The 16,450-nt window shown below is 43.4% G+C and overlaps 1 protein-coding gene across 1 annotated transcript; it reads left to right on the forward strand.

Moving 5' to 3' along the window:
- Positions 1 to 1,674: 1,674 nt before the first annotated feature.
- Positions 1,675 to 15,817, forward strand: FIGLA (folliculogenesis specific bHLH transcription factor). Its single transcript, XM_077958766.1, has 4 exons — positions 1,675 to 1,905; positions 4,546 to 4,698; positions 6,403 to 6,627; positions 15,767 to 15,817. Exons 1-4 carry the CDS (start codon positions 1,675 to 1,677, stop codon positions 15,815 to 15,817), a joined length of 660 nt encoding a protein of 219 aa, XP_077814892.1.
- The last annotated feature ends 633 nt before the right edge of the window (positions 15,818 to 16,450 follow it).

Here is a 16,450-nt window from a genome sequence, read left to right on the forward strand (position 1 = left end):
CTGATATGATGCACTGAGAAGAGCCCAGCATCATTTATACGGAGTCCCTCCATGAAGGCATGGCTGGGGTCTGGACATAAGCAAATAGCAGACAGCCCCAGGTTGAGGGACATACTACAGAATGAAAGGCCCTTACTCTTTTAAACTGTCAAGGGCATGAAGACAGGACAAGATGGAGGAAATGGTCCAGAATGAAGGAGAGTAGAACGATGACAACAAAATGAAACTTGTACTCCTGGATTGGATTCCAACCAGAAGGGAAAAAGACATTGTTGAGACAGCTGGTGGTACTTGGATGGGGTCCATGGATTGTATGGTAGCATAGTACCGATGCTTACTTCCTAGTTTGAGTGGTTGTGTTGTGGTTGTGTGGAAGAGAGGCCTTGTTTAGGGGGAATACCCACTGGAGTATTTAGAGGTGATATGATAGCAGGTCTGCAACTTAAAAACTTTTAAAAAAGAATAGATCAATGGATGCAGCTAGACGCCATTATCGTCAGGGAACTAACATAGGAACAGAAAACCAAACATTGCACATTCTCACTTTATAAGTGAGAGCTAAACATTGAATACACAGGGACACAAAGATAGGAACAATAGACACTGGGGTCTGCTTGAGGGGAAGGTAAGAGGGGGGCGTGGGTTGGAAGGATACTCATTGGGTATTAGGCTCACTACTTAGGCCACAGGATCATTCGTACGCCAAACCTCAGCGACACACAATTTACCCACATAACAAACCTGCAATATACCCCTGAACCTAAAACAAAAGTGGAGAAAAAATATTTTCTCAGACTTAAAAAAAAAAAAGTATTTTTATACTTGGAAGGATTTTACAGAGGGCTTCCAGAAACATGTCTGATTTCCAGTTGCAAGATCAGAATGTTCCAGTTATATTGATAACCTCCAGAGAAACAAACTCTCATGAGTAATCTAGTCAAAACAGAAGATGTAGCTAATTATTTCTAAAATACTAAATTGTACTCTACTATTTAACAAGTTCGGGATCGCTATTTTCCAGCACATCTTCTGAAGTAACAACTGTGTTTGGCTGTGTTGACAATAAAGGTCTGTGTGGAAAAGGGAGAAAATGAGTAAAACGATGTATCCCCCCACTCGCGAAAAAAGAAAATAGTTCAAATAGAATGGAAAAAGAATAATGAAAATGAGAATATTCACAGAGAGAAAGAGGGCAATGGAGGAAACGTGAAAACTTAGTAAGTAGAGAGCGTGGCGAAGGGGATACAGGAGCTCTTAGAAACTCTTCTTGCCATTTTCTCTGCAACTTTTATTTCAAAACGAATTAAGCTTTGTGACTATCCATCCCATTTTTCCGTATACACATATCCAGAAGCTCAGGCCCCAACCCAGACTGATTAAACGGGAATTTGGGGGACTGGAACTGTGGCAAGTGGATTGAGAAAAACACCACCACCACGCTGCCGGCAGTTCCAGTGTGCAGCCGGTACTGCGCTCCAGCCCTGCCGATTCGCACCTGTGCGGCTGGTTCAACGCGATGCCTGGACGCAGCCTCCAGAGAGCAGGCCGGGATTGGAAAACGCTGGAGGAATGAGTGCAGGTGGTCCAGCCCCGCCCCCGCCCCGCCCCCGCCCGCGCCTCGTGCGGCCCCAGGTGCGCCGGTGAAAGCCCGGCCTCAGCGGCCTCCACCTCGCCATGGACCCAGCGCCCGGCGCTCTAGATCCCCGCGCCGCGCCACCCGCGCTCCTGTGCGCCCCGCAAGCCGAGGTGCTAGAAGACGTGTTGCGGGAGCAGTTCGGGCCGCTGCCCCAGCTGGCCGCTGTCTGCCGGCTCAAGCGGCTGCCCTCAGGCGGCTACTCGTCTACCGAAAACCTCCAGTTGGTGCTGGAGCGGCGGCGTGTGGCCAACGCCAAGGAGCGTGAGCGGGTGAGGGGTCCCCAGGGTCGACGCTCGCTCCCCCCTCCCACTCCCTGCTTCACCACCAAACACTTGGTCAACACCCGGGGGCCCACTCACCGCCCACCCCCGCTCGAGGCGACTTCGAGCTCCCGAGGCCTCCCGCGCCCCCAGCTTGTCGGGAGAACGGCAGTGGCCTCCTTCCTCTGCACCTCCGTGCAGCTGCTCGTTGGCGGCCGCTGCGTTGGTCGCCTCGCCCGCTAACCCTCCAGGATTTGTGCAGGACCCGGGTCCGGGAGGGGACAGAGGAGGGGCCCTGACAACTTCAAAAATGTCTCCCTGGGCAGGTGTTTTAAAAGCTTCGCGCTCAGGGGGTGAACTTTCATCTCACACCATAGGCTCTGGTGGGTGCTTGGGGCGCACAGGGATCCCCTTCGCTCCTTTTTCTTGCTTTCTGCATCTCGGCCTCGAAGCACACACGAGGGTGAGGAGAAAGGGGGGCCTGACGGAAGTGACTTTTCTTTTTTAAAGTAACGAAACACGACGACCCAGTGTGCACCCAAGACTCCCACTCAACTCTGTCAAGATAAAGTGACTTTCCCAGTCGAGCCGCAGCAATCTCGCAAACGGGAAGGGTCCTGGGGGCCGTGGTTGGAGCGGCACCTGCTGGTAGATTTTACTATCTCTAACGAAACTCAGCCCCAAACTTGGGAGACATGGTCTCCTTCCTAGCGTTTGCATTCTACGGGTTTGGCTGCAGCAGAGGCGAATCTGGGAGAGGGAAGGGTGAGGGGTGGAAGAGGGAGCAGAGCGCACGTTCAGGCCTGGAACTGCGGAGAGAAATTCCGCCGGGGGCTGTCCCTAAGCACCCCAGGCCTTTTAGAAATGTCCCAGAGAATCAAGTAGGAACTTTGCAGGGAGAGGGCAAGCGGAGAAAGGACGACAGGAGAGTAGGAGACTTCTCTAAGTCTCCTGCTTTTACCGGTACTAGACTCTTGATGGCCAGAACCCTGTGATCTGATTTGGTGGCCCTACAAAGAGATTATGACCTAATAGTTTAAGTGGTCCTTCCCACTAGGAAGGAATTGTCTTCTCCAGAGAATCAGTCCTGGTTTTATCCACTAAAACACTAACGAGCTGTATTATTCTTTATAATGGTAAGATTAACACACTTGGAAAAGACAGAAATGACTGAAGAGGTTAAGCGACACTCACAACACATATAACTACTGTGAACATTTTTGTGTATATCCACCCAGTCTTTTTCTAGTTTTGTGTATTCATATATATATATATATATATATATATATATATATATATATATATAATTTTACAGAATTGTCATTCGGTACATATTTGTGTAATTTTTTCACTTAACATTATCAAAAGCATTTTCTTATATTCTTAAGTATTCTTTCAAAGAATAGTTTTTGACTGCATAGTCTGTCCAAAAATGGACCATAATGTATTCATTCTCTTATTAGGCATGTTTGCTCTTTGTAGCTTTTTACTGATACCTATCGATGTAACTCTATGTGCGTGTCTGATAATTTCCTTAGAATAAAATGCTGCAAGTGAAATTACTGAGACTTAAGGCATATACAATCGAAGTTGCCCAATTGCTTTCTAGATAGGTTTACTAATTTCTATCCCTTCTTACAGGTCTAGGACTGTTCTCTTTTTCATGCTATCCCTGATCCAGGGTATGATAAAACAAAAATGTTACCACCTTGATACATGAAAAATGGCATCTAATTTCTGTTTTAGTTTGTAGTTCTTTGATTATTAAATTCTTTTTATACACTGACTGGTTGTTGTATTCTCCTGTGAATTGGCCAACTATGTCCCTTGCCTGGTTTGCTCCAGGTAGGATATACTCAAAATATATTGACTTTGTGGTATAGTGGGAGCCAGTTCTCCCAAGGCCTGTGTCTCCCAGGAGGGTGACCATCAGAATTATAGGCCTTCAGAGACAGGGATTAGACGCTGGAGAATAGAGAAAAATAAAATATGAGGAGCCTTTCAAGTCTCACCAACTCTCTGGATTCTCACCCTTGCCTCTATATCATTAACTCGGTGGGGAAAGAGGTTGAAGAGCTGATAGCTCAGTGCTTGATTTGACAAGTAGTTGTACATTTGATTCATCAGCAGCAATACCACTTCTTGAGGACTTCCTATGTGCCAGGTTTGGGTGAGGTATCTTATGTGTACATTATATCACTTAATCACACCCCACCCCAGAAAGCTTTAAGATATTTTCCATTTTGCAGATGAACAAACTGAGGCTTAGTGATGTGAAGTATTCCACGCACTCTTGTAAGTGATAGACCTGGATTTTAAACCTGGGTATAGTTGACTCAGATTTTGGCCACTCCTCTACTGCCTCTGCATTATGATACAGCGGGTACGCTCTCAAAGGAAAAGGAGTGAGGTCAGCATGAACATGAATACACCTTGCAGCCCTTCTGCCCACAGTACCAAGTTTATGCCATTCCCTCTTCTTTTACTATGAACTGCACTGCTGGTGTAACAGTGACTCTTTGGGGCATATGCCTGTTTAGATTTGCCCCTCAGACAAGGAGGCTGTGGAAAAAAACCCCTTCTGTAGCTTGGGGAGATGTCTGTACAAATTGGCTTCTCTGTGTGTCACTGTGCCTTTTTGTTTTCTAGATAAAAAATCTCAACCGTGGTTTTGCCAAATTGAAGGCACTTGTGCCGTTTCTTCCCCAAAGCAGGAAGCCCAGCAAAGTTGATATCCTCAAAGGTGCAACTGAATATATCCAGGTTCTCAGTGATCTTTTGGGAGGAGCCAAAGACTCAAAGGTAAAGGTGTAAGATTTTAGAATAATGATAGCCACCATTTATTAGGCCTTGTCTGTGTACGAGACTCTGTGCCAAGTGATATATGTATACTTTCCAGTTAATGTTTATAACAATCCTCTGAGCTATTTTTATGACCCTCATTTTACAGAGAAGGAAAACAAAATCTAGTTAAGGGCCACACAGCTATGAAAAGTCAGGACTGGGATTTGAACTCAGATCTACATGAGCTTTGGAGTTGAGTCTCTGACCATCTATACTTGCCTATGGTCACTGTCTGGGGCACCTAGTTCCTGACTGTTGAATCTTTGATAGGATTTCTACAGCTGGACATAGGAGGGGGCTTTCCTAAAAGCACTGTGGTGGTTTCCCTACAGTAGAATGCACATCAGACAGGACACAGGAAGGTAGAGGCATTTCTTTCCCCAAGGGACCTCTCTTAGAAGAGACCCTCCCTGAGGCCAGCTGAAGAGCTCAGCAATGGTCTGGTGATACCAGTCTCATGGGATCTTGCAACCATTCAGCAGGAATGACACAAATGGCCCTGTAAACTGAAGTATCATAGTGTCACCACCATTTTCAGAGTGGGATAGCTCAGAAGTGTCCATTAGGCAGAGTAAAGTGTGGGCTGGTTTTATGGACTTGTTCCAGGGAAAGGCAAACATTGATGGGCTGAAAATGAATCAGTCATCTGGGGAGACAAAATAGGAAGAGAGAAAAGACCTTAGAAATGAACCCTAAGCAACTCTGTTGGTAGGAGGAAGGAATCATCATTAGAATGTGGCAAGAAGGTAGAGGAACAAGATGGGGTCATAAAATTGAGGAGGAGAGAACCTTAGGAAACTAAAGGTGAGGAGTATGAGAGGTTACAGAGAGGCTGAAGAAGGCCAGGACTGGAGAAGGCACCATGTCTAGCACTTGAAAGGTGAAAGAGAATTGGGCTGGGCATCAACTTGGAGGAGACTGAGGGTGCATGATTGGTAAATATCTGGAATCCAAGAAGATTCAGAGGAAAGTGGCAAACTTCAAGTCCATTTAACCTAGCAGTTCCAAGTGGGAAGAAGAACCACCCCTGCCCCCCCACTCCCCTACCCCCGCCCCCCCCCCCCAAAAAAAAAACAACCGCAGAAAAGTTGTTAGATCAAGTGAAGGTCTTTCCTAAGTAGAAATTTGATCATGTTTAGGAACAGAAGGGAGACACTAGAGGGAAAAGAAACAATTATCCTAGAAATTTGGGGCAGAAATCTCCAGGTATATCATAGTACCTTTGAATATTTTTTTCTTCTCCATTAGTCCTAGCCAGGTGACTGCTAGGAAGCTACATTCTGCAATGGCAGGAGTGGATTGTCCTGCTGGCCAAACTGGTTGGATTGTGGTATGGTCACAGTGTTTGGGCATGTGCAGGTGGCTACCTTAGTTTTTTCTTGCGTGTTAATTGTGTAACAGAAGTGCTTTGTTCGTTGTAAAACATACAATCTGTTCCATGCCATAATATGTTTAATGCAGTTACCTATTGCATAACATTTTAAGATTATAGGAGAACAAAATACGGTCAATTGAACAATGCTTTTCTCTCCATGATAACTTAAGCATTGCCCTTATCACTTAAATGAAACCTCATCCATTAAAACTTTGAAATGTATTGGTTTAAGTCATCAGAATCTTTCTGTCATATTATACTGTTTGACAACTAAGTATGGTTTCCAGAAACAAGACCCAGATGAGCAGAGCTACAGTAACAACACTTCTGAACCACATATATCCTCGGCTAGAGAGCTATCAAGAAACGTCACCCAACGTATCAGCTGTGCTTTCGGCTTGAAGAATGAAGAGGAAGGGCCTTGGGCAGATGGTGGCAGTGGTGAGCCGGTGCATACTTGTCGCCAGGGTGTGATGTCTACGACTGAAGTTATCTCCCCAACCAGAAGTCTGGTAAAATATTCCTTCTTAAATAGCTGTACAGATATCAAAACCGTAACATGTATACTTTGAGATATGAGTAATTTTTCCATGCTAAAGTGTGATTAAAACAAGATAATTTTATGAAAGCCCTTGGGTGGGGCAGTGGGGTTTACTAGTTTGGGAGAATATTTTGTTTCTAAATTAACTGGTAAGCAGCTCCAGGGAAGGGGAAACTCCTCCAGAACCACCCAATACAGACCTAAGTTTATCTTTTAAATGATCCTATTTAATCCATCGAAAGGTTTTCTGGACTCCGTGGTCTCCAGAAAAAGAAGTAAGTAGCTTGCCATACATAAAGATGCATGCTTGGTGATACTTTTGTGTGTGTGTCTTGGTGGGGGTTGGAGCCGGGAGGGTGGTGCTGGTTGTAAGACAACATTTTAAATGAAATAAAGCAGTTCATTGTCTCTTACTACTTTGTCAACTAAAGAGACAGCTGGAAGTGGCAGCATGCTTCTCCAAGTCCAGAAGTGGACTTTTTGCCCTTGCCATGAACTGGTATACATAAATGAGGCCCCCTGCTCTATCCTACCCAGCAACACAATTACTATTGAAATAAGAAAGGTGTATAGGAATGTGCAGTAAGCATGCCGTAACAAACATGTTACATGGTATGATATAAGGGACAGCGAGGGCTGTGGAGTCACAAATGGTGGTTGGAGGGAGGCAGTTTAGGGGAGCAGTTGAGAGTATGCTCTGGGAACAGACTGCTGAGGTTTAAGCCCTGGTTTTACCACTTGCTAGCTGTGTAATCTTGCATGAGCTACTGAATGCCTCTAATCCTGTTTTCCCCATCTGAGCAATAGGTATAATAATTGTACCTACCTTGTATATAAGATAACTAACTTCAAATGATATCATGTCAGCAAAGTATCTGGCATAATACCTGTCATGTCACTTGGACAGATACCAAATTTTCTTGACTCACGAGCAATCAACATTGATTAGTGAGCAATAATGGGCCACAGGTATTCCAGCTTTGTAGCCAGTGTTTCGAGTTTTCTCACTTGGCTCTCACCAATGTTGTGCTCTGATTTGAGGTCCTACAGGCTTCTTGCTGGCTGGTGGGGGCGGGAGGGTGGGGAAAGCGGTGGTGGGCGGCCTTGGCTTCCATTTCTGATTTGATTAATGTGTTCTAAGGATTCATTTGTGCATATGCTCCGTCTAGATTTTCATATTCTGACCACTTGAGATATAAGATTTCCCAGGCCAGTCAACTCATAGGAGACAGAATTTCTGTTGCTGCTATGTAAGCTGACATGGAATGACTAAGACCAAGAACAACAAAAGAGTGGGGCCAGGTGCGGTGGCTCACAATTGTCATCCCAGCACTTTGGGAGGCCGAGGTGGGCAGATCACCTGAGGTCAGGAGTTCCAGACCAGCCTGGCCAACATGGTGAAACCCCACTGCTACTAAAAATCGGGCATGGTGGTGGGCACCTGTAGTCCCAGTGACTCAGGAGGCTGAGGCAGGAGAATCGCTTGAACCCGGGAGGGGAGGTTGCAGTGAGCTGAGATCATGCCACTGCATTCCAGCCTAGGTGACAGAGTGAGACACCATCTCAAAAAAAGAAAAAAAAAAAAAGTGAAGAAATGACCTGATCTAGACCTCGAACCTGACTATCTAAGAAGAGTAATGCTTCTGCAAATGCTAGTATCAAGGTGAAAATCTGACTTGCACTTAATCCTCGTGGATCCTCCTCAGGTAGGTATCATCATGTCACTCTCATGGTGAGCCACCTGGCTACACCTTCCTGCCAGTCCTGTTGGACCCGGGCTTGGGCAGGAGCCTCTGCGGTAGCAGAGCAGGCCTGTGCTTGGCAGTACTAGTAGCAAGTACGTATGATGGGAGGTCCTGGTTTTCCGAGGATAATTGATCCTGGGCATAGGCCGTGTACAGTACACTAATTTAGAGTGGGGACTAACGTTTCCTAGTAAAAGCCAGAAATGTTCTGACTGGAATTTTCTTCAAAAAAGGGAATAAAACACTTAATTTTTCGTCTTTTTAGCCAACCAAGTTTGTTGTTAATTGGAAGAGTGCTAATTTGTAGAATGAACCAAGGAAGACTCGACGTTTGAGATTTTTATAGACAGTGCATGTCACTACTGTCAAGTATGACTTCTGAGGCCTGATCGTAAAGAGTGCCTTTTTTTTTGCAGAAGCATTCCAGAATTTCATCAGTTTTGTCAAGAATTTTTCATCCTTTTACATTCAAATCATTCTTTTTTGTTTGTTTGGTTTTTTGTTTGTTTGTTTGTTTTTGTGAGACAGAGTCTCGCTCTGTTGCCAGGCTGGAGTGCAGTGGCACGATCTTGTCTTACTGCAACCTCTGCCTCCCGGGTTCAAGCAACTCTCCTGCCTCAGCCTCCTGAGTAGCTGGCTCACACCACCACGCCCCACTAATTTTTGTATTTTTAGTAGAGATGGGGTTTCACCATGTTGGCCAGGCTGGACTCGAACTTCTGACCTCATGATCTGCCCACCTCAGTCTCCCAACGTGCTGGGATTATAGGCGTGAGCCACCATGCCCGGCCATTCATTTTTAAAATTAAAAAAAATTAGTCTGAAACAATAGTCAACTTATAGAAAGTTTGCAGGTGCAGTACAAAGAACTTTTTTCCTGATATGTTTGAGGGTCAACCTGATGTCCCATCACCCCTAAGGCTTCAGTGTACATTTCTTACAAACAGGACATTCCCCTGCGTAGCCACAATGCAACCACTAAGTCTGGGGATTAATGTCGTGTTACTGCCATACAATCCTCAGGTCCTATTCAAGTTTCACCAGTAGTCTCAAAAACGTCTCTTCTAGCAAAAAGACCCAGCTGAGAATCATGAATTACATTTAGTTGCCATGGCTCCTTCAGTCTGGAAGGAGAGTTTCTTGGTGCTTCTGTGACTTATAACCATGTCACGTTTGGAGCTTACAGGCCAGTTGTTTATTATAGAGTGTGTCTTGATCAGCATTTGTCTGTTTCCTTTCGATTAGATTCAGATATGCATCGTCAGCAGGAATAACAAAAATGATGCTGTTTTCTACTCATTGCATCCTGTTACATGGGGCAGATTTTGATTTATTCTATTTCTAATGATATTCACTTTGATCACTTGCTTAAGGTGGTGACTGCCAAGCCTTTCACTTTAAAGTTAATCTTTTTCTTTTGTAATTAATGTGTATTTTGTGAGGAGGTGCTTTGAAACTACGTAAATATCTCATTACTCATCAAACATTCTACATTTATCAAATTTGTAATTTAGAAATAATTATAGATTCACAGGAAGTTGCAAAAATAGTACAGAGAAGTGCTGTGCATCCGTAGCCCAGTTTTCCCCAATGGTTGCATCTTCTGTAACTATAGTATAATAATATCAAAACCAGGAAATTGACATTGGTACCATGTATGCATAGTTGTATGTTGTTTTATCACATGTGTGGATTCATGGAATCACCATTGCAATCCAGATGCAGAACTGTTCCATCACCACAAAGATCTCCTTCATGCTGCCCCTTTATGGTCACACCCACACTCTGCTCCCAACCTTCTATTCTTCCAAACTCCTGGACATCACTAATCTGTTCTCCACTTCTATAATTAATCTTGAGAAGGCTATAAAAATGGGACCATACATTATGTGACTTTTAGAGATGGTCTTTTCCCACTCAGATGGGCTGCCTCTATATGTGGGTGCCATCTCACCCTGCTTGGGCTCTGATACCACCTCACTTTGGGTCACTGTAGCTTCTCACTACCTAACTGTGACCCAACTAATGACATTAGTACTGAATTGTTCAGGAGGGAGAAGAACTCGCATTTTCTTTGAAGTACCTATTGTGCAGCCGTCTTTCTGTCTAGTTTTCTCTTTGTTAACATTTATCTCTGAGATATTCTATGTGAGTTGAGCAATTATTTAATATCACCTTTATTAACTTTATAAAAAGCTTGCATTTTACAATCAGGAACCAGGATGGGCTGAAGATAAAAAGTGTCCAAGGAATTGATGCTCAGGCTGACCTTTATTTGACAAAAGGATCCTCATAAAGTTTAGCCCAGCTTTCCTGAAGGGGTGATTCCATAAGGTTTCAGGATCCTGACCAGACTAGAGAACTAGTGACAGTTAACGTGGCTCATTGGACAGAAATGCTCATATCCAGAGGAGCTTAAGATGTGGGAGGCAGGCCCTCTCCAGCTTCAGTTTGCAGGAGTGGTACTCTTTTCCCTGCCCTTGATGAGGACCCAGGGAGTGAAATCCTGGTGGTGGCAGGGACGGGCATTTTGGGGGATTTGGAGATGGGGTCAGAGCAGGCTGTACAAGATCAACAACATTCCTGGGAGGCAAACTCCTGAATGAAGTACATGAGAATCTGCTGATGACAGGGATGGAGATTAACTTCTGGGGCCAGAGCAGGTTCACTAGGGGAATGAATTGGCAAGTATTCATGCAGACAGAGAGGGCCATGAGCCATGTGAAGCCACAGCATATGGTGTTGGTAGGAAGAAAAATTAATTTCAAGGTCCAGGAGAGGCCTGTTGAAAATTAGAGCTTCGAAGTGTAGGTTTTTGCCGTATTGGGGTTGGCGTTGCTAGATGGCAGGGTGTTTGCTGTCTTGCCATTGTATATTGCTTCTATTTGCCACCTGTGGTTGTGCTCTGGCATTTCGGATTATGCATGGCTCTAAATTTCGTTCAGAGTTGCCAGTGACCCTGTAGAGACCATGTCTCTAGACAAAGACCACCCTCAATTTTGGAGTGAGATGCCAAGAGCGCTGGGGCTTGAGGGCCTTTGGAAAAGGACATATGGAGAGACATAGTGTCTGTTCCAGAGGCTTGGGTATGCTGCCAGTGTATACTTCCAAACTCTGGCATGTCATGGGAAAGCTCCTGGAGAGAGTTTCTGGGAGAAAGAAGCCTATGTGGATGGTAGACTCCTACCACCCCTATTCCAAGTTGTGGTAATCTGTGAAATTAGTCACTGGGGACATTTCTTCCTATAGCATTTTAAGCTCTGAAATGAGACGGTTTGGCTAGTTGGGATGAATTCATTAGCACCTTGGGAAAGCCCTGAGCCTCCTTCTTCTGTCGTCCATCTCACATCCCCCCAGGTAGTGGCTCTATGCGATGGTAAAAATTCTACCACAGTAAGTGATGGGTCTCCCTTTGCTTGAGAAGAACAGTCATCTGCCCCGGGGTTCACTGATAGCCTATGGGGCATATTCTGATGAGATTAGTCAGCCCAGTATTTTCCAAAGTTGTTTCCTTTTTAATGGGGTGGATGCTTTCTGGTTTGTCCTAGTCCTCCCCACTCCTTACTGCACCACAGTAGCATATTTCACCTGGTAAGGTGTTGGGTTTTGCTGCCCTGGTCTAAGGGCACAGTGGCTCAGGAAGGCTGCTCCAGTGACTGCATTTATAGCCCTGGGATTTTACTGTGCTCTCTGTACTTTGGGGATTTAGGTTCTGATGCTGTGATGGTGCCTATGCTTGTAGTTCTCTGGGACTTTGGAAAGGTGAGCCTTGCTTTTCAAATTATTATAGGAACAGGGACTGAGCTCTAAAGCTGAGTGAGCAAGGATTTCTATTTACCCCCATCTCCCTCACCAAGCCTGGCTCAGTGGGTGGAGGAATGTACGTTGGATAATATGTCAAATTCTGCAGCCACACCGCCAACAATTGGAGTGTGCCTGCCTTCATCAAGACATTAAGCTACAAACTGGGTTTCTGTTCTTCAGACTACCCTCTTCTTGGACCTTAAACTCTTTGGCTTAGATGAGACCAACAGCCAATTTTTAATGAGCTGTGACAATAAAGACAACATTTATAAACTTTGGCAAGTTTTCTATTCTCATACTTAAATATTACATTTCTGAAATTTTCCAGCTAACTCTCAAAAACAAACGAAAACAAATGTTCTAAAATGCACTAGACTATAGGCAGTATACAGTCATCCTTTAATCCTTCAGGTAAATATATATGAATTTGTCTCTTAAGTATAAAAAATTCTAAATATGTAAAAAATTAAAATTTATTTTAAAAATAAAGCTTCTAAAGCTAAGTCTGAACTATAAAACAAAAGAAAGGTTGATCACATGTATAGTGGAAAGACTCGATCAAGATTAGAAAAAAAAAGCTAGTCGTACATATTTTGTGTCAGAGACTGTTCCTGGCAGCATATACATATTAACTTATTTAATTTTCACAACCACCCTGTGCTATACAAACAATTATATCCATTTTACATGTGAGGAAACTAAGGAACAGAAGTAACTTGCCCAATATCGGCAAGTCAATGAAGTGTTGGAGTTGGGGGGATGTGGGTATAACAGTGTTAAGTCCTTTTTAATCACTTTTGTTCTAACAAAGCTGAACCTTGAAATATAAAGGAGGGTGGACTAGAAAATAGATAAATGTTTAAGGCTAAGTTAAAGCATTTGATTGCAGTGCTTTACCATCCACAGTGATATATACTTAATGGGTTTCAGTATCCAAACAGCCTGACCATGACTTGAGTGGCTTTATTTTTCAGTCATGGGTTTCTTTTTTCTTCAAGTTGAGTGTTTCAGAAAATTGAGCAGAGACAAAATGATCTTGCCACGCTAGTAAAACCACTGATGGAAATACACTAAAATCCTTCCAATTTCTTTTCCTTTGCAACTAAAATTAAAAAATTATCAGGTACGTAACATTGTGTGCCTGTTCTTGATTTTTCTATCACTGGCATGTTTATGTGACCCATTAGGTGGGACAATTGTCTTACTGTTGGCCACTATGGTCTCAGTTTTTTTGTTCTCATAAACGTGACAAATAACTGATGTGTTTAGCCCTTTCTGTATTTTGTATTGTTTTTGCAGGATAGATTCCCAGAAGTAGAACTGCTGAATCACAGGTAGGTCACTCTATAACTTGATGCATCGTGCCAGTTTATAACACCACTGGTATAATAAGAGTGCTAATTCCATCACATTCTTATCAGTGACCTCTATTAAAAGATGGACTCTTAATGGGTAAAAGAGTGGTATCTTTAGATTTAAACATCTTTGATTACTAATTAAATTTTTTTTTGCATATTTCATTATTGTATTTCTTTTGTAAACTGTTCTTATTTTTAACTATTTATAATGGAATTTTTTCTGTGTTTCAGACTTCCACAAGTATGAAAAATGAAAAGGCCCAGTGTTACCTTCTAGAGACAAATAAATGCAGTCTTGAAAGTTTTGGAGTCTTTTTTTTTTTTTTTTCCTCTCTTTAGCATTTCACTCTTATCACCCAGGCTAGAGTGGCACAGCACGATCTTGGCTCACTGCAACCTCCGCCTCCCAGGTTCAAGCAATTCTCCTGCCTCAGCCTCCTGAGTAGCTGGGACAGGCATGCACCACCACGTGCAGCTAATTTTTGTATTTTTAGTAGAGACAGGGTTTCTCCATGTTGGTCAGGCTGGTCTCGAACTCCCGACCTCAGGTGATTCACCCACCTCAGTCTCCCAAAGTGCTGGGATTACAGGCATGAGCCACTGTGCCTGGAAGGAGTCTCTTTTTTAAAAAAGAAATTTTGCAATAATGCAGAGTTTAACAATTACCGTTTTAAATAGCCTTGCCTGTCTCAAGTTTACTCCACTCTACTTTCTCCTTAACTTCATGCTTCGCAGAAATAGGCTTCAGGGGCTTCAGCCTTTGCTTCCAACTCATCATCATCCTCTGGGGACCTACATCTAATATCTTTCAGTCCATCTTTTTTTCATTGCTTTGAGAAATAAGTGACTGTTACCCTTCCAATAGAAATTAACTTTAATAGAAATGCAGACTTAAGCTAGAAGAGTTGTAAACATTGGCCAATGGGGGTGAGAGTTTTCAAGGGTTTTTAAATACCCAGCTAAGGCCAAATGACACCTTTTGTGCAAGGTAGACAACCAAGCACCTTGAGCACAAAGACTTCATCTTTATAACAGTTGCTCACAAAGACATAGTACTTATTATATGCTGGATTCTGTTCCCTATGCTTTCCATGTGTTAACTTGTTCTTACAATAAGCCTAAGATAAAGGCATAATTATCCCCGTTTCACAGATGGGAAAACCAAGGTACAGAAAGTATCATTAGCTCAGGTTGCCATAACAAATACCATAGACTGGGAGGCTTAACAACAGAAATTTATTTCTCATAGTTCTAGAGGCTGGAAAGTTCAAGATTATGGTATGGCATTGTTCGGTTTCTGATGAGGGCTCTCTTCTGGGCTTGCAGATGGCTGCCTTGCCACTGTGTCTTCGTATGACAGAAAGATAGCTAGCTTTGGTTTCCCTTCTTCTTATAAGTGCACGAATCCTATTGGATTAGGGCTCCATCCTAATGACTTCATGTAATCTTAATACCTCCTAGAGACTCTGTCTCCAAATACAGTCTTATTGGGGATTAGGCTCTCAATATATGAATTTTGGGTGAACATATGCTGTTCATAACATTCTGCCCCTAGCCCTTCCCCCAAATTCATTTTCTTATCACATGCAAAATATATGCATTCCACCCCAACAGCCCCCAGAATCTAAACTCATTCTCACATTAAAGTAGAAAGTCTCATCTAAATATCTTCTAAATCAGGTATGGGTGAGACTTGAGCTATGATTCCTATCTTTCTCTAGCTGTAAACCTCTGAAACCGGACAAGTTATATGTGTCCCAAACACAGTAGTGAGACAGGTGTAGGATTGACATTCCTATTCCAAAAAGGAAAAATAGGAAACAAAGGGTTGATGGGTCCCAAGCAAGTCCAAAACCTATTGAAGCAAATCCCATTATATCTTAAGCCTCAAGAATAAATCCTCTTTGCTTTGATGTAGTGTCATCCTTGTGGCTTGGCAGGGTGACCTGCCCTCAGAAACTGAGGAGGAGCTCAGCTCTTCTCCTCCCCGTGTCCCCACGCCCCGGCCTCACCAAAACACACACACACACACGCACTGAGTGGCAGCCCTGATCTCTGAATTGCCTTTGGGGTCATTTCTTTCTTTTGCTTAAATAGTGCATGTTTATAGCCAAAGAGTGATATGGTCTAGTCCTATAGAATCTGAGAAGGCTGACAGCTTACCTTTATTCTTTCCCACTTTCTCTGTCCTCTTTCTTTCCAGGTATCAGTGTCTTTCTGGTATAATCCCGTCGGTATTCCTGGCTTCAGCTGAGATGGCTAATTAAGTATACGAGTCACACTCATGATCTGTTTATCAAATGGTTGCTCAGCCACACCCTTAGTGATCTCTTAGAGTAAGCTTTCTCAATTTTTGCAATATGGATAGGTTAAGAAATTTTCCAAGTCCCCAAGTTCTGTTTATTTTATTTTATTTTATTTTTTATTTTTTATTTTTAAGACAGTCTCTATCACCCAGGCTGGAGTGCAGTGGCACAGTCCTGGCTCTCTGCAACCTCCACCTCCTGGGTTCAAGTGATTCTCATGCCTCAGCCTCCCAAGTAGCTGCGATTGCAGGCATGCATCACCACACCCAGCTAATTTTTGTATTTTTAGTACAGATAGGGTCTCAGCTGGTCTTGAACTTCTGGCCTCAAGTGATCCACCCACCTCAGCCTCTCAAAGTGCTGGGATTGCAGGCATGATCCACCACACTCAGCCTCTGATTCCTTTTTGCTTTTGATTTCTTCAGTTCATCTCATGTCTCCTGAATTTTACTATAAGCAGTAAGGAGGACCCAAATCTCACCTTTAATACTTTGTTTAGAAATCACTTCTGCTAAATATTTAATTTTATCACTTGCAAATTCTACCTTCCCAAAAGTGCTAGAATGCTATTCAGCCAGATT

This window comes from Macaca mulatta, chromosome 13 (genome assembly GCF_049350105.2).
Source record: "Macaca mulatta isolate MMU2019108-1 chromosome 13, T2T-MMU8v2.0, whole genome shotgun sequence".
NCBI classification, from domain to species: domain Eukaryota; kingdom Metazoa; phylum Chordata; class Mammalia; order Primates; family Cercopithecidae; genus Macaca; species Macaca mulatta.